At 42.5% G+C, this 26148-nt stretch overlaps 3 protein-coding genes across 15 annotated transcripts in view; 1 reads left to right on the forward strand and 2 right to left on the reverse strand.

The window, feature by feature from the left end:
* Positions 1-480: 480 nt before the first annotated feature.
* On the reverse strand, positions 481-10305 carry MTIF2 (mitochondrial translational initiation factor 2). Of its 2 annotated transcripts, XM_042826412.1 has the most exons (14): positions 10100-10305; positions 8733-8964; positions 8148-8253; positions 6809-6980; positions 6205-6365; positions 5236-5412; positions 4564-4703; positions 4050-4174; positions 3047-3251; positions 2392-2644; positions 1708-1848; positions 1403-1567; positions 1076-1216; positions 481-737 (listed from the first exon to the last, which is right to left on the reverse strand). In XM_042826412.1, exons 2-14 carry the CDS (start codon positions 8955-8957, stop codon positions 568-570), a joined length of 2181 nt encoding a protein of 726 aa, XP_042682346.1. In that variant the 5' UTR covers positions 8958-8964; positions 10100-10305; the 3' UTR covers positions 481-567. The 2 variants fall into 2 exon arrangements, with proteins under 2 accessions (XP_042682346.1, XP_042682353.1); XM_042826419.1 differs by lacking the exon at positions 10100-10305 and having other exon boundaries at positions 8148-8299; positions 8733-8821.
* Positions 10306-10475: 170 nt separating this feature from the next.
* On the forward strand, positions 10476-11808 carry LOC122156939 (prolyl-tRNA synthetase associated domain-containing protein 1-like). The gene is made up of 2 exons (XM_042812244.1): positions 10476-10604; positions 10946-11808. Exons 1-2 carry the CDS (start codon positions 10518-10520, stop codon positions 11381-11383), a joined length of 525 nt encoding a protein of 174 aa, XP_042668178.1. The 5' UTR covers positions 10476-10517; the 3' UTR covers positions 11384-11808.
* Positions 11809-16127: 4319 nt separating this feature from the next.
* Positions 16128-26148, reverse strand: part of CCDC88A (coiled-coil domain containing 88A) — a 71010-nt gene continuing 60989 nt past the window's right edge. For 6 of the 12 annotated variants that reach the window (XM_042812142.1, XM_042812184.1, XM_042812158.1 and 3 more), the window contains 2 exons: positions 25303-25568; positions 22462-23731 (listed from right to left, as the gene is read on the reverse strand). In XM_042812142.1, the coding sequence (XP_042668076.1) occupies positions 22721-23731; positions 25303-25568 (1277 nt within the window). In that variant the 3' untranslated portion in view covers positions 22462-22720. The other 6 variants (XM_042812234.1, XM_042812225.1, XM_042812206.1 and 3 more) reach the window with 3 other exon arrangements.

Below are 26148 nucleotides of genomic sequence, written 5' to 3' on the forward strand. Positions count from 1 at the left end.
CAGCTCTGACAGTAATTTTCTACCTGTTTTTCATAGCATCTGCAAAATGTGAGTAAATTAGTCCTGGAATTGGTTTTGTAGGGGCAGAGTGAGTTTGCATTTTATAAAGAAAGACGGGGTAGTGGTGACAGATGAGAAAAAACTTCTAAGTGGCCTGTTAAATAGGAAATGAGAAGACAGCTGGTACTACTGCAGTTCTGACCAGGAAAATCAGGACATAGAAAAAAATTGAAGTCACATTTCTGTGCTAGGCAGAGGGCAGACCTCACAAAGCTGACATGTTCTGAAAAATGGTACAGTACCAGTGTGGGGGAAGAAGGCTGCTCAGAAACCTAGAGACAAGCATCAGAAATAGCTGTACCTTGTTTCACAAACATGAAGTGCTTGTTATTAGTGTAATCTTGTGTTCCAAGGACATAAGCTGACTGGTGGATGAGGTTTGAGAGTGGAACAATACAGAAGCAGCAGGTACAGGGACAGTTTTTTCCATAACTAAGTTCATTTAATGTTAAAGAGTTCAAGGCAGGAACAGGACACGACCTTTAGTGTTAGGTATCCAACCCTGTTTCAAAACCCTGGATTCCAGGAAGTTGTCTGTTGAATTTCTTTTTCTTCATAACAAATGATTTCATCTCCAATATTGAATTCCATATGCTTGTCCAAACTTAATCCACAATCCATACCTGTTTTTATTACCTGGACATCATCTTTATGATGTTTCAGCGATGATAAAGATCCTAGAGAGAGAAGGAGAGGCAGAGTTCACTAACAGCATCAGAGCATGGAGATGCTTGGTGTTCCTTGTCTTACCTTGTTAAGATTTTAGGTGTAGCTAGAAAATGAAAGCAAGAAATCCTAGGGATGATGAGCACGTGCAGCTAATGGAAGTCAGGCATCAGAGCTTTTTAGTGGGTGAATCAGGGCTGCTGCTGATTTTCTATCAGGCATGGTGGCTTGGAACAGGTATGACAACCACCACTTTTCTGTTCTTGCAATAATTCCATTCTGAATAGCACATCTGACAACTCCTAATTTCACAGGAACCAGTACTTGTGGACAGGGCCATCCTGCTTACCTTTCCAAATAACATTCCCTTTACGGATCAACTTAAATTTCATCTTCTTGTCCAGCTGCCCTTTCTGTACTCTGCACCCAGCTACTGGAACTTTGTTTTTTCCTACTGTTACAGAGAAGATGTCAAGAACAGAAGCTTCCCCTTAAAAAAAAATAAAAAAGAAAATTAAGTAAAACCAAGTTACACTATTCCACTTACCAAAGCTCTTTACCAAAACAGGAAAGCAGCTATAGAGAAGTATTAAATATCTGATAGCAGCAGGAACATTTTATTGGAGAACAGATGTGAGGCTGCAAAAATGTAATTGAACACTCAGTGAAAACTCACCTATTGTGTTTTCCACCACGGATGGGGGTAGTCTGCTACTCAGCTCATCTTTCAAATCCTCAATAAGTTTGTAGATGATGTTGTGAAGTTTAATTTTTACTCCCTTTTTAGCAGCCATCTTTTTAATAGTTTCATTTGCTTTCACGCTGAATCCATAAACAACACCTGTCAAACATAACAATCAGCAACTGATCACCAAGAATGACTTTTTAAAGTGAGCGAAAGCATTTGCCACCTCCTCAATGTCAGACTGGTATCAGTTCAGTTTCTGCTAACTGTAAGTTTATCTTTAAACATACACTCACCATTAAATGTTTCAGCAAGGCTTAGATCAGTTTCACTGATATCTCCCATTCCAAAATGAATGACATCCAATTTACACTCATCATCTGCATCGTAGCTGTCCAGAACATTCAGAATAGCTTCCACAGATCCATCCACATCACCTGTGTGTGTAAATGGCAGCGCTGCTGACCTCGTATGAACAGTGTGATACTGGAGAATTAAGGCAACTCTACACTGTGCAAAATAACCCACATCTTCTACTTAGTACTCTCTTCATGTTTCTTGCAGTACTTTAAGGCACATCTGAAAAGCCTCTTCATTACAAAAGTGGAATAAATATAATAGGGCCAGAAGATCCACACCTACTGTTCAGGTCAAGTTTGTGCAGTTTCTCAGCTGTTACTTTTAATGCACACACAGTACTGTACAGGTGGTCAAACCAACTAATATGTAGCTGTTCTTTTCCTCTGGTCTGCTAATGCAGTACTGCTGCTCAAATAGCCTGCCTACACACACATGCATGTGCACCCACAGCACTTCCACTGACCTGCTTTCCTTCCTGATGGATGTTCAATACTCTGTTCAGTTTTAAACTGATCAAACTTCTGGTAACTGAAGTTTTGCTAATGCTTCAGAACTATGCTGCAGACTGAGCATCTGAGAAGCACAGAACCAATGCAGTAGTAAACAGAACAGGAGAGCACCTTTAATGATTATGGACAGCACATTTTCGTCCGTTTCTGCTCTCTCTTTCGGTTTTAAGGGCATGAGATGCTTGCTGGCCTTGTACAGGGCTGCCTTTCTCTGTCTCCAGGTCAAATGGGCTAAACTCTGTAGCTTCTTCTCATATTCCATTCTGTGTTCCTTTTGCTTTGCTTCAATAACTTCTCCATCCTTTTTCATCTTCTCTTGTTGTTCAACATATGTTCTCCAGGCCACAACTTCATGTGCCCTTTGCTGAGCACGAAAAAAATAAAAACATCACCTTTCAAATCACGGCACAGATCTCCCCCTTAACCCCATTTTATCCTTTTGTTTCTTCTCTTAAACCAGCTCATAAAATTACAACACAGATACTGTTCAGCACTGGATTGTTCTCCAGGTAAAGCCACATCATGGTCACATAAAAGAGAAAACAGCCTTTCTGAAAGCAGAGACACTAAAACATATCCCAGGTTAACTTTGAAACAGCCCGACTCAGGCCTTAATGCCCATCTTTCACCAGTTTATGCTGGGTGTTTAGAAGATGTATGTATTTTCTGAATATGTATATTCTACATATAAACAAAGAAAACCCTTATGTCCTTCCTTCTCATCTTTCTGCAGTATGACTTTCCCATTACACAGTTCTTTCTGTACCTCAGATTCCACTTCAAGGATTTCATCTCCTGCTGAAGGAACTTCCTTCCAGCCCATGATTTCCACTGGGATGCTGGGAGAGGCTGCATCCACAGCTTTGCCATTCTCATCGAACATGAAACGCACTTTTGCCCAGGTCTTCCCTGCAACCAGAACACAGCCTTTCCTCAGAGTTCCTCTTTGGATGATGGCTGTGGTAACTGGACTAGCGGAAAGCAGAGGGGGAAAAAAAGAACAGACCAAATTCAAGTAACTCTCCGTGAACTAAAGTAGCCAGGGTTATCACAGGTAAGTCAGCATAAAGAAATGTTTTGGTGATCGACCACAGGCAGAACATTGCTGTGACACCTTCTATGAGCAAGCTAAGAAAAATTTAAAGTGACTTGTAATGATAACCAAACCCAGGCTGCACTCCTCATTTCTGCAGATTAACACAAGATTTGACATCTTCAATCTTTCAGTAACTTTGCATGAAGTGAATCCCTGCTCCTCCTCACTCAAAAAAAAACCAACAAAAACCACCAAACAAAAGCCAACACAACTTCTCAGCCTTCAGTTTATTTTTAAAGAGGGGAGAACACACCTTCCTAAAAGAGAACATGCAAAAGGACTACAGCAGTTCGAAGAGCAAAATGTCAGACCTTTTTGCAAATTGTGCCATATTTGTGACATTATAACTATGAACACTGTCAGCTCTACTCCTCAGTGATGCTGAAATGCTAGAACAGATGTGTTTTTTGAAAATATTTCCTGAACTTACAGGATTTCATTTTAGTAATACAACGATTTGTGCTCAAGCACTTTAGGAATGTCTTTTCTGTACACGATGCTGTAGAATTATGATTTCGTTAGCTATAGTTTTATGTGGGTTTTTTTTGTTTGTTTGTTTTTTTTTTTTAAGTACAACTTTAAACCTAAAAATTGAGGTAAGGAACACCTACACAGTATTGATGCACTGTTACAAACTTCTTCATTGAAGTTGTAAAGAACACAGATAACTCACCCTTTCCCTTTGTCTTTGCGAGACTCAACGATGGTCCCCTCTACCAGACCTGTGTAATCTGCCTTCAGTTCTAACATCTCAGCCAAAGCAACGGTTGCTTCTGCCAAAACTGTCAGGTTGTCACCCTGCATGGGACAAAACAAAATAGAAGTAAGGTAATGCACAAATTAGAAGGATCCAAAGTCGAAATCAGCACTACGATCTGCCATTCAGTTCAGAACTTGTGACAACACAGCACCAACAGCACAGATGGCAGCAAAGTAAACAACGTGACAGGCTGCTCAGGCTGCTGCTCCATTCTGCAAGGCACATTAGTAAGCACAGTTTGCCCAAGGAAAAATGAATCAACGGTGATCGCTGAAGATCTGAGGTTCAAAATGATGCTGAGAAGAGGCAACAGCTCATGGTAACGTGTCTGATACCAGAAAGACAAGCATTCATCTTCCAACTGTCAAACAAGTGTATGGATGCACGTGCTAGACATCCATCAGTTGTTGTTTGACCAAAACTTTACCTTGAGTGCAGAAATATTTACAGCCTGAACATCACCTCCAAACTCCTCACAGACCACATCGTGAGCCAGCAATTCCTTCTTCACTCTTTCAGGATCAGCTTCAGGTTTGTCACACTTGTTAATGGCGAGGATGAGAGGAACTAAAATGAGAGAACAAACCCATCATTAAGCTAACAAAAACTCACTGCTACCAGCACAGTTACAATAAGAAGTTAGAACAGACTGTGGCTACTTAAAACAAATCAGCTCACTTGGTATCTACTCCCTAGGCAACTTTAGGAAACCAAAGGCAACTGAGCTATCTTAAGCAGGGGCTTGGAGGAACCACAGTAGTAAAGAGAGGGAAAAAAAGAAAGAAAACAAAGCTACCTACAAACTACACATGTTTTTCTGGCAAATCTGCAAATCCTGAAACAAATATTTCAATATCTTTCGGTGTTAGTGTAACATTCAGCATATTTTTAGACACCTTCCCCATGGAGAAGGCAGCAGGACGAGGGCAGTTTCTTCACAAGCATTATGGCTCTAAATTCAAGCAGTTTCCTTTGAGAGGTGAATAAAGGTGTGCAAAGTGCTCGGTACTGAGCTGCACAGCAACATTACACCTTGTATATTAACTCTGTGGCTTGCCACTCATTTACAAATGTAACATTAACAAGTTGAACACGGTACCTCCTGCATTTTTAGCATGTTCAATGGACTCTATAGTTTGCTGCATCACTCCATCCTCAGCTGCTACAACCAGGATGATGATGTCAGTCACATATGCACCTCTTGCTCGCATGGCTGAGAAAGCTGCATGTCCAGGAGTATCAAGGAAAGTGATCTTTTCCCCAGAAGGCAGATGCACTGTGAATAAATGATATATTTTATAATCAGCATTTCACATAGCTTTATTTGACCTTCCGTAAATTAAGCACTACTCATTTGAGGACTTACAGGGGGAAAAAATAAAAGACATTTTAGGCAGACAGGTGACTGTTGGCATGGAGGTCAAGAGTGCTTTTTCTTCTTAAGAGGAGAAAAAAAAAGACATCTTGGAATCTTTCATAATCCAAAACAGTCTAATTTCAACTGGACACATAATTCACTTCAAAGTTTCATCCACACAGTTACATGGATTTGTCTAGTTGAGAGAAAAGCAGATCACTGTGTAATCTGGTTGTTCTCTATAATTTCCTGAGAAGAACAAACAGAGAGGGAAGAAGGGTCTCTTCTCACTGCTAACCAACAACAGGAAGCACAGGAACGACACAAAGCTGTGCCAGAGTCCAGACTGGGTGTTAGGATAAACGTCCTCATTGTGAGGGTGGTCAAGCACTGGGTAAGCTAAGACAAAAGGCTGATGACCCAGGTGTCTCAGTGCTCAAGAGGCACCTGGATGATGACCTCAGTAACATGCTTTAACTTCTGGCTAGCCCAGAAGTAGCCAGCAGTTGGATCTCTTGAGGTCTCTTCCAACTGAACTATTCTATCCTAGTTACAAGTCATGCTTTCCTTTTTCACTGCTTGCATATAAAATGGGTATGCTGCAATATTTCCCCAGTGACCTGTCAGCGAGTCAGCCTGCTACGTAAGATAAGTCATCGTACACACGCACACACACACACACACACACACACAGGTACACTTGGATCATACCAAGAAAAGCACCAATGTGCTGCGTGATGCCTCCTGCTTCCATGGCTGCCACCTGAGTTTTCCGCAGGCTGTCAAGTAAAGTTGTTTTCCCATGATCGACGTGGCCCATTATAGTAACAACGGGGGGCCGAGGAGTTAAGAATGCCGGGTCTGCAGGAGGTCTGCAAGCAAGACAAAAGATGTTTCATAAACATCAGGTCAGTTCACCACGCCACCCCGTGCCCCCTGTGCCTAACCCAGTGCCAAGTGCCAGCACTGCAGAGGTAAGCCTAGCTTCTCCCCACCATAACCACAAATCCGAGCTAAATCCGAGTTTGCCCTCCTAGCATTCCATCTTCCTGCTGCATCAATTAGTGCAGCAATTCAGAACACTGAAGGAGAGTTGGCTTTACTTCAGAGGACCACTTAGAAAAACACCTAAAACTAATCAATCTGAGCATCAGTGTCACAAGTAATACCTGTGGCACTATCTATAGTGCATACTTCCTGACTATGACCACATCAGGTACCATCTACACACTGCTGGAAGAAAACACAGTACACAGACAACCCTTGGAGAAGCAAATAGGCTGAAAAGAACAAGGAGGAATGGTTCACAGTTCACCGTTTCACTGCATCTTTGTTTTCTCTTTCTTTTTCCTCTCTCAGTTTTGCTGACTTATACTTCATTCCTGATTTTTTAACAATCAGCTTGATAGAGTCTTCATACAAAATGGAATCTGGTTCCAGGGAATTGACGTCAATATCTGAGTACAGCAGGGCTTCATAAATATGATCTGAAACAAAGAGAAAGACATTTAATAATCCCATAAAAAAGCACGTGGGACTGAAACACACAAAGATGGTTTGTCTGTGAGCAGCTCAGATTGTACCAACAAGTTTCACTCGCAAAGCATTCTTGCTTTAGGCAGATCCATCAGGGAATAACTTCTATCTACAAAGTCTATGGAAAGTGACCGCCTCACGTGATGTGAGGAAGAAGGAAATCTGATAAACGTGCTCATATGCCACTCTCTCTGGTAGTGGATATACAGAGCATGCTGCAATAATCAAGAAGTTACACGTGGACTTCAGCATCATTACAAATCTCTCTGAAACACACAGCGAGATGCGACAGACTCTTGGTTCTCTGTTTCTGAGAGGGAAGTTTGCAGAAAGGTATTGAACTGGATAAAATAGATTAGGAATTGCAGTTACGAAGGTGTGTAATTATTTCAAATGTCAACGGTCAAAGCATGTTAATAACTCCTTAGAACATCCCTGAAAAATGATTAGACTGAGCCACAGACAGCAATGGTTCATGGGGTTAAAAGAAACAAGCCTATTTCTGCAATCCAGCTTTAGGGAACTACCTGAAGAGGAAAGTGTCGTGGGCAAGTTCTTAAGCCACCCTTGACACCAGTCAGTCAAATGACTGTTTTAATGGAACACAGATTGCTCCTAAATCAAAGTTCCTGCTCCCAGGCAGGGATCTAAGGGCTGGACTGCACGCAGATGCTCTTCTGCTCCTTCTCTCCTTAGCCCTGAACTCTGAACTCACAGGGATCCATCTTCAACAAAGCAGGATGCAATGTTTCTCTTCCCACAATATAATTCAGCCCTCTGGGAGCACAACCAGAGAGCAGCCTACCCAGATCTGAAGCCCATCTGCTGGAGAACAGAATTCCAGCTTCTTTACACTGAAATGTCCTCCCTGACAGTTTGGATGGCCTGGCATTTTTTCCTCTTCAGCCTGACATCATGCCTACCAACACCTTCCTCCTCTCTGGTTAAATAAACTTGATGAAACAAGTGATTTGGTATGGGCCTACGTTGGAAAGGGACGGACTGGTAACCACTGACACCATCTTAGAATGCCTTGTGATGGCATTCACCATTCATGAAAGTGGTACGAGTGATGGACACACCACAGTGAAATGCAGCCTGAACAGAGAGGCTCTCACCTGTGTCTTTACCCATTGCTCTTGCAAGTTCCTCAACAGTCATCTGCTGCCTTATCTCCACTTCCCCTTTGGTCATCGGTAATTTCCTTCTGTCCTTTTTCTTCTCCTACATGGAATTAGACATGTACATAGGAACACACAGCTGGCATAAACTAAGAAGTAATAAAAACAACATTAAAAAGACAGTGGTCTCAAGCTGCACGCTGCAAACAGTCCTTCTGTCTACAACACTAAGATAAATGAAAGACTTAAACATCCTACTGAACACTTCACATGTGTATCCACACTGCCTTCAGTCGTTTTTAAATTTCAATCGTCCAAAAGAAGGAAAACAAATCATTTTCTCCTGCCTTTGAAAGATTCATGATGCTGCTGGTAAAAGTACTTCATGTCAATATTTGAGAATGAGTCACGATACAGCCTTAAATAAGTACATTTTGTAAAAAAAAAAAAAAAAAAAATTAGAATAGCTCCTGTATAGTCATTAATAAAGCATCCTTGTTTTCTGTTATTAAATGCCCAGATTGATTTCTTGCACTTTGAAATTTCACATAAAACCAGAGATTACTGGGTTTTGTGAATTACCTCCTTAGTAGCTAGATATCTGCATGGTGACGAGGCAACTCTGACCAACTTGTCTCTCTGCCAGCACTGTGGATATGGATGAACAGAACGTGTGGGACACGCAGATGACTGTACAGGCTTCCATTGTGCTCTGCAAACTCCCCTGCAGGGAAGAGTGTGCAACTGTCTGCAAGCACCACGGAAATGGATCAGATTTTCAAACTTCAGTATCAGCCTTCGATTCATTTCCTCACTGAAAATGCAAGAGGACACAATGAAAGCTGCTCTCTGCCAGGATAGCACTCATAGGAACAAAACACACAAACATCACAATCATACAATCATAGAATCGCTCGGTTTGGAAAAGACCTTCAAGATTAAGTCCGACCGTAGGAATGTTTGGGTTTGTGTTGAGGTGTCCCTCAAACAAATAGTTCTCTTTGGTTCAAAGAGAACTATTGGTGATAGGTGGATGGTTGGACTGGATGGTCTTGTAGGTCTTTTCCAACCTTGGTGAGTCTGTGTGACCGCAAATGCTACAAGGCTGGCTTTCTGATACTGACAAAGCTGAACTACTTCGTAACACTGTTCATTTTTGGCTTTACTTTCCGGCTCTCTCACTATCCTGTTTCAAACTTGGATTTATTAATATCACAACTGAGAAGCCTTCCATCCATCCCTACTGAACTTTAATATGAACTACTAAAATCACGACCCCAGGTGACATGACCTAAAAACAAAGGACATTTACGCTGCATTAACAGTTTCCTTGCTGCAACCTAACTCTCCCTGTCAATAAAAGCAACCTGCAAAGTGCCACCTCCAAGAGCCATACCACTGCTGCAGGACTGCAGCCCCATCGTGGTATTAGTGCTGACCTATGCACACAGTGACATCTTTCAAGGCTAAGCCTGTAACTTTCTAAGATTACAGAATCATAGAATGTCTTGGGTTAGAAGGGATCATTGAGTTCCAACCCCTGCCATGGGCTGGCTGTCCCGCACCAGTTGCCCAGGGCCCATCCAACCTGGCCTTGGGCACCTCCAGGCATGGGGCACCACAGCTCTGGGCAGCACAGCCAGGGCCTCTGCCCCTTCTGAGTAAAATTTCCTCCTAACGTTTAACCCCATCCAATCAATTCTTCCTCTGCCAAACGGCCCACCCCCTGAACCACTCCTCCCCAGCTCAGAGACAAGGACGCGGTGCGGGCCCAATGCAGAGGCCTGGCACAAGGACTGGCAGCTGACACCCAGATGCCTCTGTCAGACACCCCGCGTCGTTTTATCCATCCGTTTCGCTAACCATCCCGCCTAACTCTCCTATTTAACCGCTCTTCCCACTCAATCCGCTATCCGGGCACCCACCTGCCCCGCAGCCCCCCTCAGTACCTCGGCTATCTCCCCTCACAGCGGCTCCGCACCATCCCCCAGGCAGCCCCCGGCGAGCTCACGGCTCTCAGTCGTCTCACAACGCCTGCGGTTCCTTCAAGAACTCAGAAACCGTCTCACCCCCCAGGCGGGAGCCGTGAGAACGCCGAGCTGCCCCAAGCAGCACCACCGAGCACCAGCCCCGCCGCCTCTGAGAAACGCAGCGGCCGCCCACTCCCGCCCCGTGCCTGACGCCAGCCGAGCCGCTCTGCGCATGCGCCGAGTGACAGGACTCGCCGCGCAGGCGCAGCGTCCGCCGGCTTCTCGGCCAATCACAGTGTGGGGCGGAGCTTCGTCTCACGGCGGCGGCGCCACGTCGCGCCTTAGCGGTTCTCCGCGCCTGGCGGGCGAGAGAGTGAGGGTGGTGTGAGGGGCGGCGATGGCGGCGGAGCCGGGGCTGCGGGAGGCGCTGGAGCAGAGACTGCGGGATTTGGGCATCGCCGCCACCACCGCGGAACACCCGGAGGTGGGGCCCCGCGTCGAGGCTCTCCGGCAGTGCTGCCCAAAGCCGTGCCCGTGGCCGCGGATGGGCTGTGGGCTGCGTGAGGCGGGGGACGGGCAGCTCTCGGCACGGGCGGGGCTTTGGGGTCCCTTCCAACCCACCCGCTGCATGTACAGAGTGACTGAGAGAGGCGGCGGGAGCAGCACGTCATTTTATTCGTGTTAAAATTTCTTCATTAAAGGGTACGGTTTTGAGGCTGAGCATCGCACTGGGTATTTTCTAAGTGTTTAACTACGGACAGCTGCCAGCGCGCAACGGGAGTCCCGCGGGGCGCAGCCTCACGCTCCGCTTACTGTGTTTTCCAGGTGTTCACTGTTGAGGAAATGATGGCCCACGTCCGACACATGAAAGGAGGGCACAGTAAAAACCTCTTCCTTAAAGACAAAAAGAAGAAAGGGTTCTGGCTGGTGACGGTCCTGCACGACAGGCAGGTGGATTTAAACCACCTGGCAAAAAAACTTGGCCTGGGAAGCGGAAACCTCAGATTCGCCGATGAGAAAGCCATGCTGGAGAAGCTACAGGTGGGCCAAGGCTGTGCCACACCGCTGGCTCTGTTCTGCGACCACGGAGACGTGAAGCTTGTGCTGGATGCCGGCTTGCTGGAGGGCGGCCACGAAAAGGTGTATTTTCATCCAATGACAAACTGTGCCACCATGGGCTTAAGCCCCGAGGACTTCCTGAAGTTTGTGAAATCGACGGGTCACGATCCAATCGTTGTACATTTTGATGAAGATGTTAAATAGGCTTGCGTGGCTCGGCATTGATTTTATAGCGTAAAACCGGTGGGAGTCTCGTGATAAATACAGCTTGGAAAAACAGACCTGCTCTTTTGTACACTGTAACACTCGGTGGAAAAAATACTACGCTCAGGTTATTGAAAATTCAGCAGAATATTCTTGAGCTGTTTGCAATCTGCCAGCATCCAGCAGGATGAAAAGGCAGTATATAAATAATAAAATGCATGAAGTAGAACTGTGTGTGGTACTGGGCTTGAAGGTCTAAACATAATTTAGTAATAACAAGTTAACTTAAAAGGTCTAAACTATCAATACGCAGTACAGAAGTGTCTGGATTTTTTTTTTTTCTCACCTGTACCCATTTCTCTCCTGCTCTGTTGCTTTTATTTCTTAATTTTCATCTAGAAAATAGAAAATTAGTTGCACTACAGCAATTGTACTTGATTGTCTACATTTTTAGCTGTGTTTTCATTTCACAGTCTCCTCCCTTTGGGAACTAATCATTAAGCCTTCTGTGTTAAGCCCATTAGGACAGCGTGCCTCCACAAAAGTGGCAGAGCATGAAGGAGAACTGAGAGCAGACAGGGAGCAGTGCAAATAGCCAGGACAAGAGCTTTAAGGAATAACACAGCTTCCTGCAGGGGTGTGGCATCTCCTGCTGATTCCTGGGAGAAAAGAAAATACCACCTGGCACAGGATTAGCTTCTGTGCACAATTTCTTCTGGCTCATCAACCTGTGGAGGGTGAGCATGTTCCCTATTCCACTGTACCCTTGTAACAAGTGCCATGTAAGTGGAAAGAAGGGTGTGACAGCAGACAGACTTGAGTTTCTCCCTTTGGGAGATGGGGAACCGAACACACAAATGTCCAGATGTTCAAAAAGCTGTGGGGAGTCTGATTTGGCTTAGGATAGGCGATATATTTAGTACAGAAAAGTATATGCTATCACAGGAACCAGTTCTCAACATTGAATTCCTAATGAAATTACTTCTCCTCTCTCCTTTCTAAATGAGTAAAACCCCTCTCCAACGCTTTCTTAAGCAGAAAGTCCATGAAGTCCAGCAGCCAAACTGGTCACAAGTACCCAGAGCCAGGAACAACATTTGGAGATGAGAGGTAAAAGGGCTTTTAAATATTGCCTGATGAAGATGGCTGTGGTGTGAGAAAAACGCCCAAAGGCAAGCAGCAGGACGAGCACACGTGGAAACGGAAGAGGAAAAAAAGGAAGAGTGAAGAAAACCACAGAAGGACTTGTGGTACTGATTAGCATTTGCTACTGCATCTTGCTACAGGATGCACTACTAACAACGACAAAGGGGACATTTTAAATACACAAGGAAACTGACTCAGTTTCACGAGATATGGCCAAGACAGCTCTGGGAGCTGAGGAACACCATCAGAGTTTATTTCCCCCCAGTTTTATTTTTAAGTGAGCTGATCAATGAACTCCAGGTTGACAAACACGCTTCTAACACAGGCAGATACAACGCAGCCTTCTGCACCTTTAAAAGTGAAATCTGTTGTGTCCTCTGACTGCCACTCTCCCTTCCCTTTATTCCTTGTGGCACTCGTGAATTATCACTTCCAAAAGGGGGAGTAAAAAGCAGTAAATTTAGCTGGTCAAGTTTTTTAAACCAAAAAGCTTTACATGTGAAAGATAGTAAGTTGCAAAGATGTGCACAATAGCAGATTCCTACACTTCTCACAAGTCTGAAGATCTGCAAGCCTAAAAATTAAACTATCTTCACTATTAGAAGAGCTTCTGAGTCTTGTTTCAGCAGAAATAACCAGCAAGCAAAATCAAAGCTCCAAATCCTGCGTTTGGCAAACCCTCCAGGAATTCTTAACGTATTTACTATGAAATTAGTGTCTTAGAAATAATATTAAAATAAGGGATATTAAAAGCTACACGAGTCTTTACAAATTAACAGCACGGAACAAACTACGCAGCGCCCAGAACATTTCTGCTACAGTTTTATAGGTTTCCTTTCAGAAGAAATACTGAACACATCACCAACCGAGCACAACCACCACTGAACACCAATATCCTTCCAGTAACATCAGTTTCCAGAACATGTGTGTATCAATATATATATACACAAAATAAGGATAAAAATTATTTGGTTCGGTATTTTAATAACATCATTAATAAATGTATACAATGGCAAACATTAAAAAAAAAAAATCAATATGTAAAGGAAATTACAGTTTTAAATAAGAGCTTTTTAAGTTTTGTTTCACACCTAGGTACATTCCTTTAAGGCAGTTTTATTAATATCAAAGCATTATTTACAAATACGTTATCATCTACCTCTAAGAATCATCCGTGAGCTCCGATGAGGCTGCACCATGTCTTGGACAAAGTTGGGAATGTTGCTAAATAACAGCAGACTATCAGCAAAGCAAATGGAAATTCTACACTGTACGGTATTAAAACAAACTCTGTAAGCTTGAACTAACAGTGACACATTTGGCAACTCAACTCTTGCTGCTAACAGTGATGTGCTCTTCTTGTGGGCTGCCCCACAGCCGCTGTGCTGCGCCCTGGGAGGCTGTGTTTCAGAGAAGGGGAGGTGGCCCCCGAATTACATCGATAGTTTGGTTTGTAGTGGTATGGAAAGATGAGGTGCCTTACAGAGGTGTTATACCAGTCTGGAAAGGAAAGGCATCAGAGTACAGAGCGCTTCCTGACTGCTCTTCTGCTCTGAAATGTCTTCACACAATAAGCACTGGGAGTATTAGGATCTGATCTCAATGAAAATGTATTCCTGGTGCGTGCTGCTTTGGTGTATCTTGGTGAATACAAACCAAATTCCCCCGTGGTCTCTGTCCTGATGCTGGCCCAGCAGCTCAAAGCCTGCCAAGAATGGTGCAGGGCCACCAGCCAGCACTTTGGCACACAGCCCTGACCTGCACTAGTGGGATGAATTCAGCTGCCACGTCCCCACCAATGCTCCCAAACAAGGAAAATCCACCGAAGTTTTTGGACAAAGGCTTTTCACCTTCCCTACGTGTTATGTGGTAACTCTCACATTTGTGACTCAGCACCCCGGCCGTGATGGGAAATTCTGGACAACTTAATGAGCTTAATGAAAAGAGCCCAAAAATGAAAAGTCAGGGGAGCGCCCATGAAGGGATGACACAGCCACGTGTAGTGAGGGCAAAAGGCTGCACGTGCCTGGCTGTGTGCCACACATCAGCCATGGCAATATTCCCAGGTCTTCGAGTATGCGGCACGCCAGAGCACACACAGCTGCACAGATGCTGCAATACAAGCAATGCTTGGCACCATGGGTTAATTCAAGACACACTGAGTTCTAGAAATAGTGACACTATGAACTGGTTAGGTTTAAAAGTTTCAAGCGCATCAGTCCTCTGCTGTCAAGGAGAGGTACTGGGAGAACGCACCAACGCTCAGGCCCTGAAACAAACCTGAGAGTAGCAAAATGGAGAATTAGTTTCCTAGTATTTACTTATTTCAATTATCTTTCCTAACAGCTATGGCTAAGAAACTCTGTAAGGCAAGTTTTCCTTCGGTCCCTATGGCTATGCCTCTACTGCAGCATGGGAATGACAGAGAAAGCTGGCCTGACATCAAGTTTTTATTGCTTAATAATTTTCTCTGAGAGCACACCAGGGGTCTCCTCTCTGGCTCACTTTGTATTGAGGAAGAACCTCGGTAATACCTGAGCTCTGACTGCACACAGGGACACAGCAGTGCCTGCAGTACGGCCTGTGACACCTGGAAGCTGTCGCTGCAGCCTGGAGCACCCCGAATCCTTCCCTACAAGACTGTGCTATCAATTACAGCACGGGAAGTTATTCCACGTGCAACTGACCTCAGACTGCCTGCAAAAAATGTTGTGGAACTGGATGTCAGGAAAGCTCTGGGCTTCAGGTCACTCCTGGAATCACTGAACAATGGCAACACTCTGCAGGCAGCAATGGAAATCTTGGCACTGAGAATAAGGGGACAGGAATGAGACACTTGTATGAGTTCATGCTGAAATTCAGCTAATGAATTTAAATACCAGAAACATCATCAGAGGAAAAAAATCAAACTCCTCTAAGGTGTAGAGCTGCAAAGTTTGTCCTAGTTTCACTCAAGTGGAAAAAAAAAACCTGTAAGTTCTCTGTGGAAAAACACTCAGGCTGAACAAGGTATTTATGTTGCCAGACTCTGATGGAGATCTTGTAACACACTCCATCATAAAGAAGAGTTTCAGAAGGAAGTCACTTTCAGGAAAATAAAAGGAGAAAATTTCCAACTCTAAACTTACTGAACTTTCTTTTTCTCTTTTCCTTTTTGACAAAGTTTCTGTAAAATAAGAAACAACTTGCCAGTACGTTTTAAATCCGTGGAACTGCGTTCTCTCTCAGGTGGAAAATGATTCTGTTCCCATTGTCCCTGAAAGCTTGAGACTTCATACATGGCAAAACCTGTACGCCTCAAGAAAAAAGAGGAAGCGAAAGGAGCTGCAGTGGCCGTATGGCAGTCTGAGCAGCAGCGTGATCCTCCTACAAGCACTGCAGCTCCAGGACTGAGCCAGGCTTACTTTACGTGAACAGAGAGCTGCACTGGAAGATCAGGCATGAGGTTACACAGCTAATTTAACCCTTGAGAACAGAAACATGAATGTGCCTACTGTTTAGAAATAAAAAAGGATTACAGTAATGTTAAATCTGCTTCTAAGTTCAGGTACACTTCCTTTGAGCTCACTGCAAATGCTTCCGAGACAACCACCGAATGTACCAATTACACTTGTTGACTTTAATGTAAGTCAGTAACCAACAAAATGTATCTTACTAATACAAGATAACCTTAAAGGGGAATTGATTGTGAAATGCACACATGTTATTTCCCTTTTTTTCGTTTTTTCTTTTTCTTTTTTTGCCATCAAGAAACCACCTAAGCTGCAATCAACTCATGTCAGAAGACAAACAATGAAAGAAGAAATCAGTCAGTACAAAAACATGGCAGCACAACCCTCTCCTGGAAGTGCCATTTGTTGAACACAGCCTTACGCTGAAATAAAAGTTACAGAGAAATCATACCTGACAATTTCCTGTCAAAAACATCTGAACACAGATATGCAGAACAACTCGGGAATGTGAAGAACACAAACATTTCCTATATCATACGATTATCCCATGAGCCCCCACATTTGTTAGTTATCAAATGTTTTCATGTATGTAAACAATTGTTTCCCGCAGTATGCAACAAAAAGAAATCAGCATAAACCTTGTAAGAGCCATTCCATGCAGATTATGCTAACAGATAAGGCAGGGAAGTGCCAGTAAGCTGAGAGGTCTTTGTGTCTGTATATACAGTCGCTTTCAACAAAATACTACAGCATTTATTTTAAATTTACAGAAGTAAATATAAACTGCAAGTTATGGGTTGGGCTTTTTTGGCTAAGTATTAGCAGAAGCTTAAGCAAATCAGTGGCTAATTTCATAAACAGAAGCAGAAAGAAGTTTTTTGCTTTTTTTTTTTCCTGGAGTAATTCTTGAGACCTTAAAATTCTTGGTCCTTAGGGAGATGAGAACTGTCCTTTATTCAGTAGATCTTAACAGTGCAATGTGCAATAATTCCTAAGACCATCTACAAATTTTCGGCAGCAGACTCCAGTAGAGCTCCTTGATTCAAGGAAGGAAGGAAGGTAGGTAGGTTTTTATTTCTTGCCTGCTCTAGTCACGAAGAACGTAAAAAATTCCCTTAATATTTATTAATGATTCCTACAGTTGCTGTCTTGTTTACTTCAGAAATAAAGGCTTCATATTGAGACACTGAAGGACACTTTTCTCTCTGTGTTGAAAGGCAGAAAGGTAGAAAGAGAAAAGAACATAAGAAAGGCTTAAGCGCAGAAGTATAAAATACAGAGTTAAGTCACTAACAGCACTAACAGCACGCATCAAGGATGTTCTGATCACATCAAAAGGAGGACAGAATGCCAAAGACAAGCTTTACCAAAAGGCCGTTTTCTTATATGATGGAAAACTTGGCAAAACGAAATTGTTTTAACTGCTCTTTTAGATTTACCTGTCCCTTTCTAAGAACTGACTTCAGTATTAGTGCTTCGTTTGCCTTCGCTGTACTTTCTCCTTCAAGAGAAATTTGAAAACTAAAAATAAATGGCATTTTTACAGGCAAAAGAAAGGCTCAGTGGGATGCAGTCCCCTACTTCCACAGGCAAAATAACTGCACTAAAACAACACGTTCTGGCTTAACTAACAAGCAAGATAAAGCCAGTTAAGCAAGCAGTATTTACATCTGGTTAATGCTGTGCGCTTGTTCTTACACGTAATGCTGTTAGTTTGTTGTAAATGAAATTAATCTCATTTACATTTTGGGCAGAAAACTCACCACTTGGCCCACATCTCATGTAGTGGGTAATAGAGTTAGGAGCTTTGTTGCTCCCTAGACCTGCATTTTGAATTTCTGCTTTCTGGGATAGCTTCCACATCTGCAGAGAAAAGCATTTCATATTATTCATCACATTGATCAGGACAAGAAAAAACCCTCATGCATACATACATTCTACTTATTAGTAGAGCAAAAGGATATAAAAACATTTGGAGTTTTTGGAGAGAACAGAGGAGAGGGACAGAAGAAACTCACGAAGCGCCTACTCAGTGACAGTTCATCTTAGCATTCAGAATAATAAGGTACAGTTTTCAAAGCCACAATCTTTTTAATCAACTTTTATATAAACTAAACCTGTAACTCTGCCTGTATGATGAGAAAACAATATCATCTTTTATCAGGGCTGACAACCTCATCGAGAACTTCACTCATCTTTTCCTTTTTGTTTTTTCTTCGGCCTGGTACACATTTACAGAAACGTTCACATTTAATCCTGCTAAGCAGGAAATTATCTTTGCATGCAACAGCTTGAACGTGCAAAATGCAGTATCTTAGTTTGCTATTCTCTCAAAGCAAAGCATCAAGCAAACGCTTAACGGCAAGCAAATCATCGAACCTGAACAACCACCCCTTTTTTGGCTGGCAGCCACCTCTTAGTGTCTACAATGACCATGCAGAGTTCTACCATCCTATTTTTAAAGGCAGCAGGGACAGGAAACGAGCAAGTGCACTGTGTGTTTGACAGTCAGCCACCCCGATGGCCAAGGAGCAGTAATGACTGCATCTGTAACCAATCTCACAGCTCCTTCTACTCCTGGAGCACAAACCAACACTGACATCCACGACACATGTACTGCTAGCATGTAAGGACCAAGAAGTGTTTATAAAAAGCTATATTAAGTTACATAGCAGTTCCTTTTATACATATGAACATTCATTTCCTTTCATAAACTAACAACTTTTATTACATATTTTTTCCAGAGACATTGCAAAATGCCCAGGAGCATGCTCTTCCTACTGCAGTGAGCCCAGTGGAGCAAGAACAGGAGCACAGTAACCATCATCTTCAGAACTGAGATTTAATTCATTACAAGGTTATGGAAGAATGCAAACCCTAGCTTGGGTAGGACAACATTTGTCAGAACTCCTTGTCTGTAAGGATACAGACACCAGCCAACTTCAGCTGCTCTGAAGCCTTTTGTCTTAGTGAAAGCAGCTGTTTCAGTGCTGCTCCCTCCTCTTCAGAATAATGCAAAACACAGGCCACAAAGCATTACGTATCAGGTATAAACGCTCACTATCAGACTGGTTTTGTATGTGAAAGTTTAGCGCTGTGGGAATAAACCAAGCAGTGCAAACTGAAATGCCCCACGGGCAGCGGCTGGAAAAATGCTTCTTTTGTTCCACTGAAAGCAAGCTTTAACTGCACTCCATGGGGGAAGAACCTTTAGAATTTCTCTTTAGACTGGCTTCCCTCATTACAATCACTCATTACAACTGGGGACTAGTGCTTGTGCAGGTAAGTTTCATAACAAGCAGGTATCTGAAGACAATACTGCTATTTTTCACTGTTGTGACAGTCTCACAAGGTAAGGCTTCCACACAAGAGCTAACAGCACATCTGAAACCTTACCAATTTCTCAAACAGTGACAACTGGATCTAAACAGAAGATCCTGCCTCTAGCTACCAACCTTGTTCTGATCATAAAAAAGCTTTGCTAAGAGGCACAACCTTGCAATCAGTTAAGAAGAACAGATACTGGAGACACAGAATGAGTTCACACAAAGTACTGGCAATGCTACAAAGATTTTCTCTAATTCCCCAAATAACTCCCAGCATATACTATGCACGTTGCTTCAGATAACACTGTTCTCAAAGCTAATTCAAACACAGCTCTGAATTAACAGAAATGAAGATGAGCGACGAGACTTAAGATCAGAACACAATGTCTAAGAGTGAAGACTAAGATGGGTATGAAATTAAGATTCTTCTTCAGATTTTAGGTTGTGTTGTTGTTATTTCTGTTTTGAAAGGTGAAACAATTTGAAGGCAAAATACAGCAATGATTAGCACAGCACACTGTGAGCAACAGTTAAATGAAAAAATCATCAGCCCAATAATAACAGATGCCTGCAAGCATGGTAAAAGGGGGCTACTTTATTTTTTGGAACAACAATTGTCTGCTCCACAGAATGTCTTTAACAAACACATTTATCCCCCTACTCCTTTTCCTCCGGGTCTGGATGCCCTCACGTGTGCAGAGGGAGCTGCCAGAAGTGGTTTGCAAACCACTCTATCACCTATGGAAGGTCATGGAGAACAGGAGAGGTGCTTGAAGACTGGAGGAAAGCCAGTGTCACCCCAGTCTTCAAAAAGGGCAAGGAGGTCACGCAAAGCTACAAGCCAGACAGCATCACTTCTGTCCCTGGGAAGTGATGGAACAACTTATTCTGAATTTCACCTCCAAAAAAGTGGAAGAAAGAAAGGTTATCAGGAATAGCCAACAAGGGTTCAGCAAAGGGAAATCATGCTTGATCAATCTGGTAGCCTTTGTCATGACCAGCTAGGTAGATGAGAGGAGGGCTGTGATCAGCAGCCCAGAGTCTGGTCAAAGGGAGTAGCTAGTGGTATTCCCCAGGGGTCAGTACTGGGTCTGGTCTTACTCAGTATCTTCATCAACAACCTGGATGAAGGGACAGTCCACCCTCAGCAAGACTGCTGATGATCTGAAGCTGAGAGGAAGCTGATCAGTGGCACCAGAAGGCTGTGCTGTCATTCAGCAAAACCTGGACAGGCAAGAGAACAGGAACCTGAGGGTCAACAAGGGCAAATGTCCTACATCCAGGGAGGAATAACCACACACATCATACAGGTTAGATATACATACAGGTTAGGGGATGACCTGCTGGAAAGGAGCACTGCACAGAAGGACCTGGGCGTCCTGGTGGACAGCAGGTTGGCCAAGAAGGCCAAGGGGACCCTGGGGTGCATTACAAAGAGCACTGGTCAAGGGACGTGATCTTCCCCCTCTACTCTGCCCTGGTGAAGCCACATTTAGAATACTGTGTTCACTTCTGGACTCCCCAGTTTAAAAAAGACAAATCTGCAGAGATTCCAGCAGAAGGCCACAAAAATCATCAGGGGCCTGAAGCATCTCTCCCTTATGAGGAAAGGGTGAGAGACCGAGGAGTGCTCTGTCTGGAGATAAGGCTAAGAGAGGATCTTATCAACACTGACAAACATGGAAAGGGCAGGTGTCAGGAGGATGAGGCCAGGCTCTTCTGGTGGTGCCCAGTGACAGAACAAGGGGAACAAGGCACAAACTGGAACACAGGAAGTTCTGCCTGAACATGAGAAAGAAATTCTGTACTTTGATGGTAAGAAAGCACTGGAACAGGCTGACCTGAGAGTGGCACAGTGTCCTTCCCTGGAGATAATCAAAACCTGCATGGACATTTTCCTGCAGCGTGCTGTAGGGAGCCTGCTTTAGCAGGAGCTTTGACTGGGGGATCTCCAGAGGTCCCTTCCAACCCCTGTGAGTCTGTAGAAGAGCTACCTGCACATTTTATTAACAATTCTCACGTATTAAATGGAGACTTTAGAGACCAACACATGGGATGTCTGCTGCTTTCTCTGAAGGAACTGTATTTCTGCATCACTTCTACTCCTCCTGACTTAAAACACTGAGGAATTTAAGTCCAGCTCCCACAGCAGCACCATGACTGGCACAAAACTGCTGACAAAATAAATTCGATTGGAAAAATCAGAATAGGTTATTCATTATTTTATGCATATATACGACTGTATATTTTTTATATATTTTACATATATTTATCATTACAAAGTTTCAAGAAGTGTCTTGAAACCATGGTTTATTGAGACATCACTTTTCAACCTTACTGTTTAGTTGTTTGTCAGGAACTTAATGAGTTATACACTTAAATTTGTAAGCAAGTTCTGAATTACTTGCCTTCTGCAGCACTAATATTTAACAGTTTTTGGTGCTCTGTGACACATCTTGTTTCTATTACATGAGTGTTACTTACATTAAGAAGAAAAAATGAATTTCCACCATAATCAATACAAGTTTATTACCGTACAACACATGGATTCTGAGATCAGTGTTATCTGATCGCTAGAGAAACAGCATCCTGTCCTGCACCACATTTGCACACCAGATGTGGAAAGACAACATATATGAATGGAAAGAGGTGGAAAGGCTCATTTTTTCATTGCAAGTGCTGCATGTTGTTCCATTGTTACCTCTTAACAAAGAATCATCATTTGAGGTTTAGAATTGTGAATGGTAATTCTAATTCCTTACTAAAATATTTAAACATTAATATGGAATGTGAATCATATCTTTGTGCAGGACAGTTACTGAGTTACTGGATTATAAGTTTTGTTTCTTGTGCACAGTGACACACAGGAGGCAGTAAGGAACTGAAATCTCTCTAAAAGCTTCTTCTCATTGCTATTTCTTTTTTAAAAAAAAAAAAACAAGGAAAAATGTATTTGTACTCCAAACACAGAGTCAACATGTTACTGACAAACTGGAAGCACAAGCAGAACTGAAAGGCACAGACTTTGTACTGACAGTGCTGTAGTTCACTGTGCCATTCCTGGCAGTGCAGCATGCAATTGCTTTAACATGCGTTCAGCTACGTACAGATAAAAAACAAAATATTTATAATGGACAACAAATAAAAATAGAGCTTGCATTATAAAGATTTTATAAAGCATGCAAAATATATACAGTGCAATTAATGTTTCATGCAAACCTGGATGAGGTTACAATTTTACATTCGAACACATGCTTGAGTACACTGCTCTCAGGAAAAAAAGAAAAAACAACCCACAGATCTAAATGAAGTTACTTTTTCATTGTAGTGAAATTCTCTCTAAAGCCAGTGGACATTCAGCAGAGCACCTATGTGTCCTACATAATTACATATTTAATAATGCAGTGTTCTTATCACACACAACCATACTCATACCACACGGTTTTATTATCCTCAGAAACAAGAAGCAGGGACTCTGCCTCGCTGGTGTTCACACAGCTGGTAGGAACAAATTCACTACTTAGTGCTGGCTGTGGGTCCCTATGAGCAGATTTCTGATTGGTAAAAGGCTGTTCCTGATTTTTTGGTACAAACACTGACAGGTTTGCCTGATCAGCTTTTGATGCAGACCTTGGAGGCAATCCACTTATATTACTAACTAATTCAGTGTTAAGGGATAAAAATGGCTGCACCACAGTAAAAGATCCTGTGTTCTCACTACCAGATAGACTGACTTTATCATTAACCATATTTGTGCTTAAGGAAGTTTTCTCACAAAAATTTGACCTTTCCATCCTTGAAGTCTTAGGCACATCAGAGTTGCATCCTAAATTACGTGCTTTAACTGTATTAGTTGCATTGCTTTGTGGAACACAATCTACTCTGTAAGCCACACAGTGAAAAAAATGAGAGGATAACTGGTGTGCTGAGTACTCACTAGATGTTGCTGGAGCACTTCTGTCAGCGGTGGATGTTGCTGGATCACTAGAAACAGGCTGCCTAACGTCCTTAGACAAAAAGTCATGAATGCTTGTCCTTCGAGTAGTTCCTTCTGCTGTAGAAATCACACTGCTCGCACGAGGTAAGGTAGCGTAAGGATTGCAATCCCTTGATTGTCGCTGTGATGCAGCTGTTTGCATCTTTTCTTTCACTGATTTGGCCTTCCCTTGAGTGCCCGATGTAAATTTTATTGGGGAGCTAGTGAAATAGGCATCTTCTGTTTTACGAAGGCTGGGCCTTACGAGTTGTTCTGGTTTAATGGATCGTCCATCTGAGAAATCAACTGGATTTTTTACGCTCAGTGACCTCACAATTCCACAACCAGCAGATGCCTTTCTCAGCTTTTCCTTCCCTGTCAGCTCAGATGACTCTGATAAACTTCTCATTACTTCATCTAAAAGATTCTCTTCACTCCCCGATTTCATCTGTCAAAAACATCAAACATATTGTAAATGCAGAATTTGTAATTTTTACTTTTTCTTAATTGATCTTTGAGGACATAGAACAATTCTGAAAGTGCTTCCAAATATAAAATCTTAGAACTGAAAGTGCTATTGTACACATGAGTTTTCTGCACAGTTACTTACAAGCAAGTTAAAAACGAGGCATCATGGCAATCACAGCTATTAGAATTAGCACCCATAGCACCAAACAGTGCAAAAGCCAAAAGCTGGGAACTTCAAGCTCATCTTCTCATCCACTTGCTGTCTGCACCTGACATCACTACTTTGCTAAGCAATTTCACATGATCTATCATTTTAACTTACACTGCTAACACGGAGCTAAAAGCTTACCACCTCCACATACTCAAATAACGAAGACAAGAATCTCAGAAAACAATACAGAGCATACAGAACTTTGGAGGCTGAATTTGGATGAGTTTCAAATAGACTTAAAGACTTCAGCATTTTTTTGAAACAGTAAAGGAAATAATTTGGAACAAATCTTTAAGATGCAAGCACTAAGAAAAGGCTCTCAAGAAGGCTAAAGGGAGAACTTCTGAGGACCCTTGCAGCCTGAGTTATTCTGTGATTCTATGAAATGGATTCCCTAATCCCTGAGCAGCAGTGGATTAGACTTGATGACTCAGGTGGTCTCTTAGTTCTATTTCCAGAACACTGTCTAACGTTTTAAACATATGAAAAACAAACAACAAACCTAACAACCACTACAAACAAACAAATCTTGCCAGAGAGATCACAGGTGCAACATCATTGTTAAGCAGGTACCAAAAAATCCAGGGATTTATTCCAAATTCAAGTCACAGACTACTCCAATTCAGATGTGAATCTGTACGTTTCCATTATAACTGTGTAACTAAAATAGATGGAGGTTGGTCCTTACCCTTGATAGGCCCTAGCCAGAGTAACTGCCTTGCCTTAGAGTCTAGAAGACTCCTAGGTTTCAGACAGATCTATGTGAGCAATGAAGGAATTAGAACAGCAGCAGAGACAAGAGTGATTCTGTGTTTCTAACAAACTGGCACTGATTTTAAATAACATCCTCTGCATCTTACTCCTAGATTTCAGAGAGCTCCAAGGCCGGGTGTTTTGCCCAGTGGTGTAAAGTTAGTAAGTAAACATGAAACCACCAAGATTCTCTCCTCAGGGACTGAAATAAAGTATCTCCTTTGCTGTTGATGCAAGACAATAGCTCCCACTGAAGACAAGAGCTGAACTGGAAGATAAACAGCAAGCTTTCTTTGTGCTTATGGTCTTCCAGCTAAATTCTAAGGAGTGCACCACACATCAGTGCACCAGATAATTGTGTGCAGTAGAGTTTGACTTTTTTTTTTTATCTGCCTCAGCATCCTAGAGTCAAGCAAAATACAGCAAGTACAGTGTATCAGGATACAGCCCACACTACAAAATGTAGGCATAACCAGAGTTTCCACAAAGTTCTAAAGCAATTCTACCGTGGTAAATATTCTATTAACTCTGTCAATTGGAGTAAATTATATGGTGTAATACATAGTTAAAATATGTTTTGAACTAACCTCACTTGAGGTACTTTTGTTGCTTTCTTCTAAGAACTGCTGCAGGGTAACAACCTCACTTCCAGGAGAATCAGTTTTGATCCATCTTCCACCACGATCCAGTGTCTCAGGTGTTCTTTGCTGAAGCACAGGACTAGACCTTGTATGACCTTTCAAATACTGAATAGGGCTGCTGCTGCTGCTTGACCAAGCATCGTGTTCATGTAGCATGCTGAATTCTCCGCTGCTGTGACTCTGAGGTCTGCTTTGATTGTTAACCACACCTGCTTTTGGGGTAAACAGTATTAAATATTCCATCACAAAATATACAAAAGCTGTTAAAACACTGTAACCTTACTCAAACCTGAACACTTTCACATTCGGTTCTCAGTAATTCCACTCAGAATACTGAAAAACATAGTTACCTGTATTGCTCAAATCAAATACAGAACAATCACTCCCCTGACTTACCTCTCATAGCTTTTTAAATGTGGCACAATAGCTTTTGAATTAAAAATCACCCTTCACTTGTGATCTGCACCTCTGTCTACATAATGCTGTTTTCTCAGAGACTAAAGATAGGCCTCTGTTCTTGCCTGTAAAGCACACATTTTAATTTACTACCAATGAGTTCTATGTTATACAGAGTATCAGAAATGGAATGGAAAGAAAATATTTTCTCCAACGTAGTTCAGAAACAACAGTTTTGGAATGCTACTTCTCCAGGATGGTGGTACATATGCCAAGTTTGCCTGCTTTGTGTTGCACACTATATAGCATCACAGCAGCAGTGAGCAGACAGTCGGATGCTACATGAAAAATAGCAGAGTAACTCCAATATCTGTTAAATAATATATGATTTTAATA

The sequence above is a fragment of the Centrocercus urophasianus genome, unplaced genomic scaffold (assembly GCF_019232065.1).
Source record: "Centrocercus urophasianus isolate 14NV4802_14NV808 unplaced genomic scaffold, USGS_Curo_1.0 seq_10, whole genome shotgun sequence".
Classification (NCBI taxonomy): domain Eukaryota; kingdom Metazoa; phylum Chordata; class Aves; order Galliformes; family Phasianidae; genus Centrocercus; species Centrocercus urophasianus.

What these genes read in the sequence shown, in the direction of transcription:
- LOC122156939 (XM_042812244.1), top strand. Translation starts at nt 10,518, where the DNA reads ATGGCGGCGGAGCCGGGGCTGCGGGAGGCGCTGGAGCAGAGACTGCGG. An exon ending in CCACCGCGGAACACCCGGAG is followed by an intron (nt 10,605 to 10,945) that starts GTGGGGCCCCGC and finishes TGTGTTTTCCAG; the next exon opens with GTGTTCACTGTTGAGGAAAT.
- MTIF2 (XM_042826412.1), bottom strand. Translation starts at nt 8,957, where the DNA reads ATGAATCGAAGGCTGATACTGAAGTTTGAAAATCTGATCCATTTCCGT. An exon ending in ACATGCTAAAAATGCAGGAG is followed by an intron (nt 4,704 to 5,235) that starts GTACCGTGTTCA and finishes CTCTCATTTTAG; the next exon opens with TTCCTCTCATCCTCGCCATT. An exon ending in CCTTGCTGAAACATTTAATG is followed by an intron (nt 1,568 to 1,707) that starts GTGAGTGTATGT and finishes TATGTTTGACAG; the next exon opens with GTGTTGTTTATGGATTCAGC.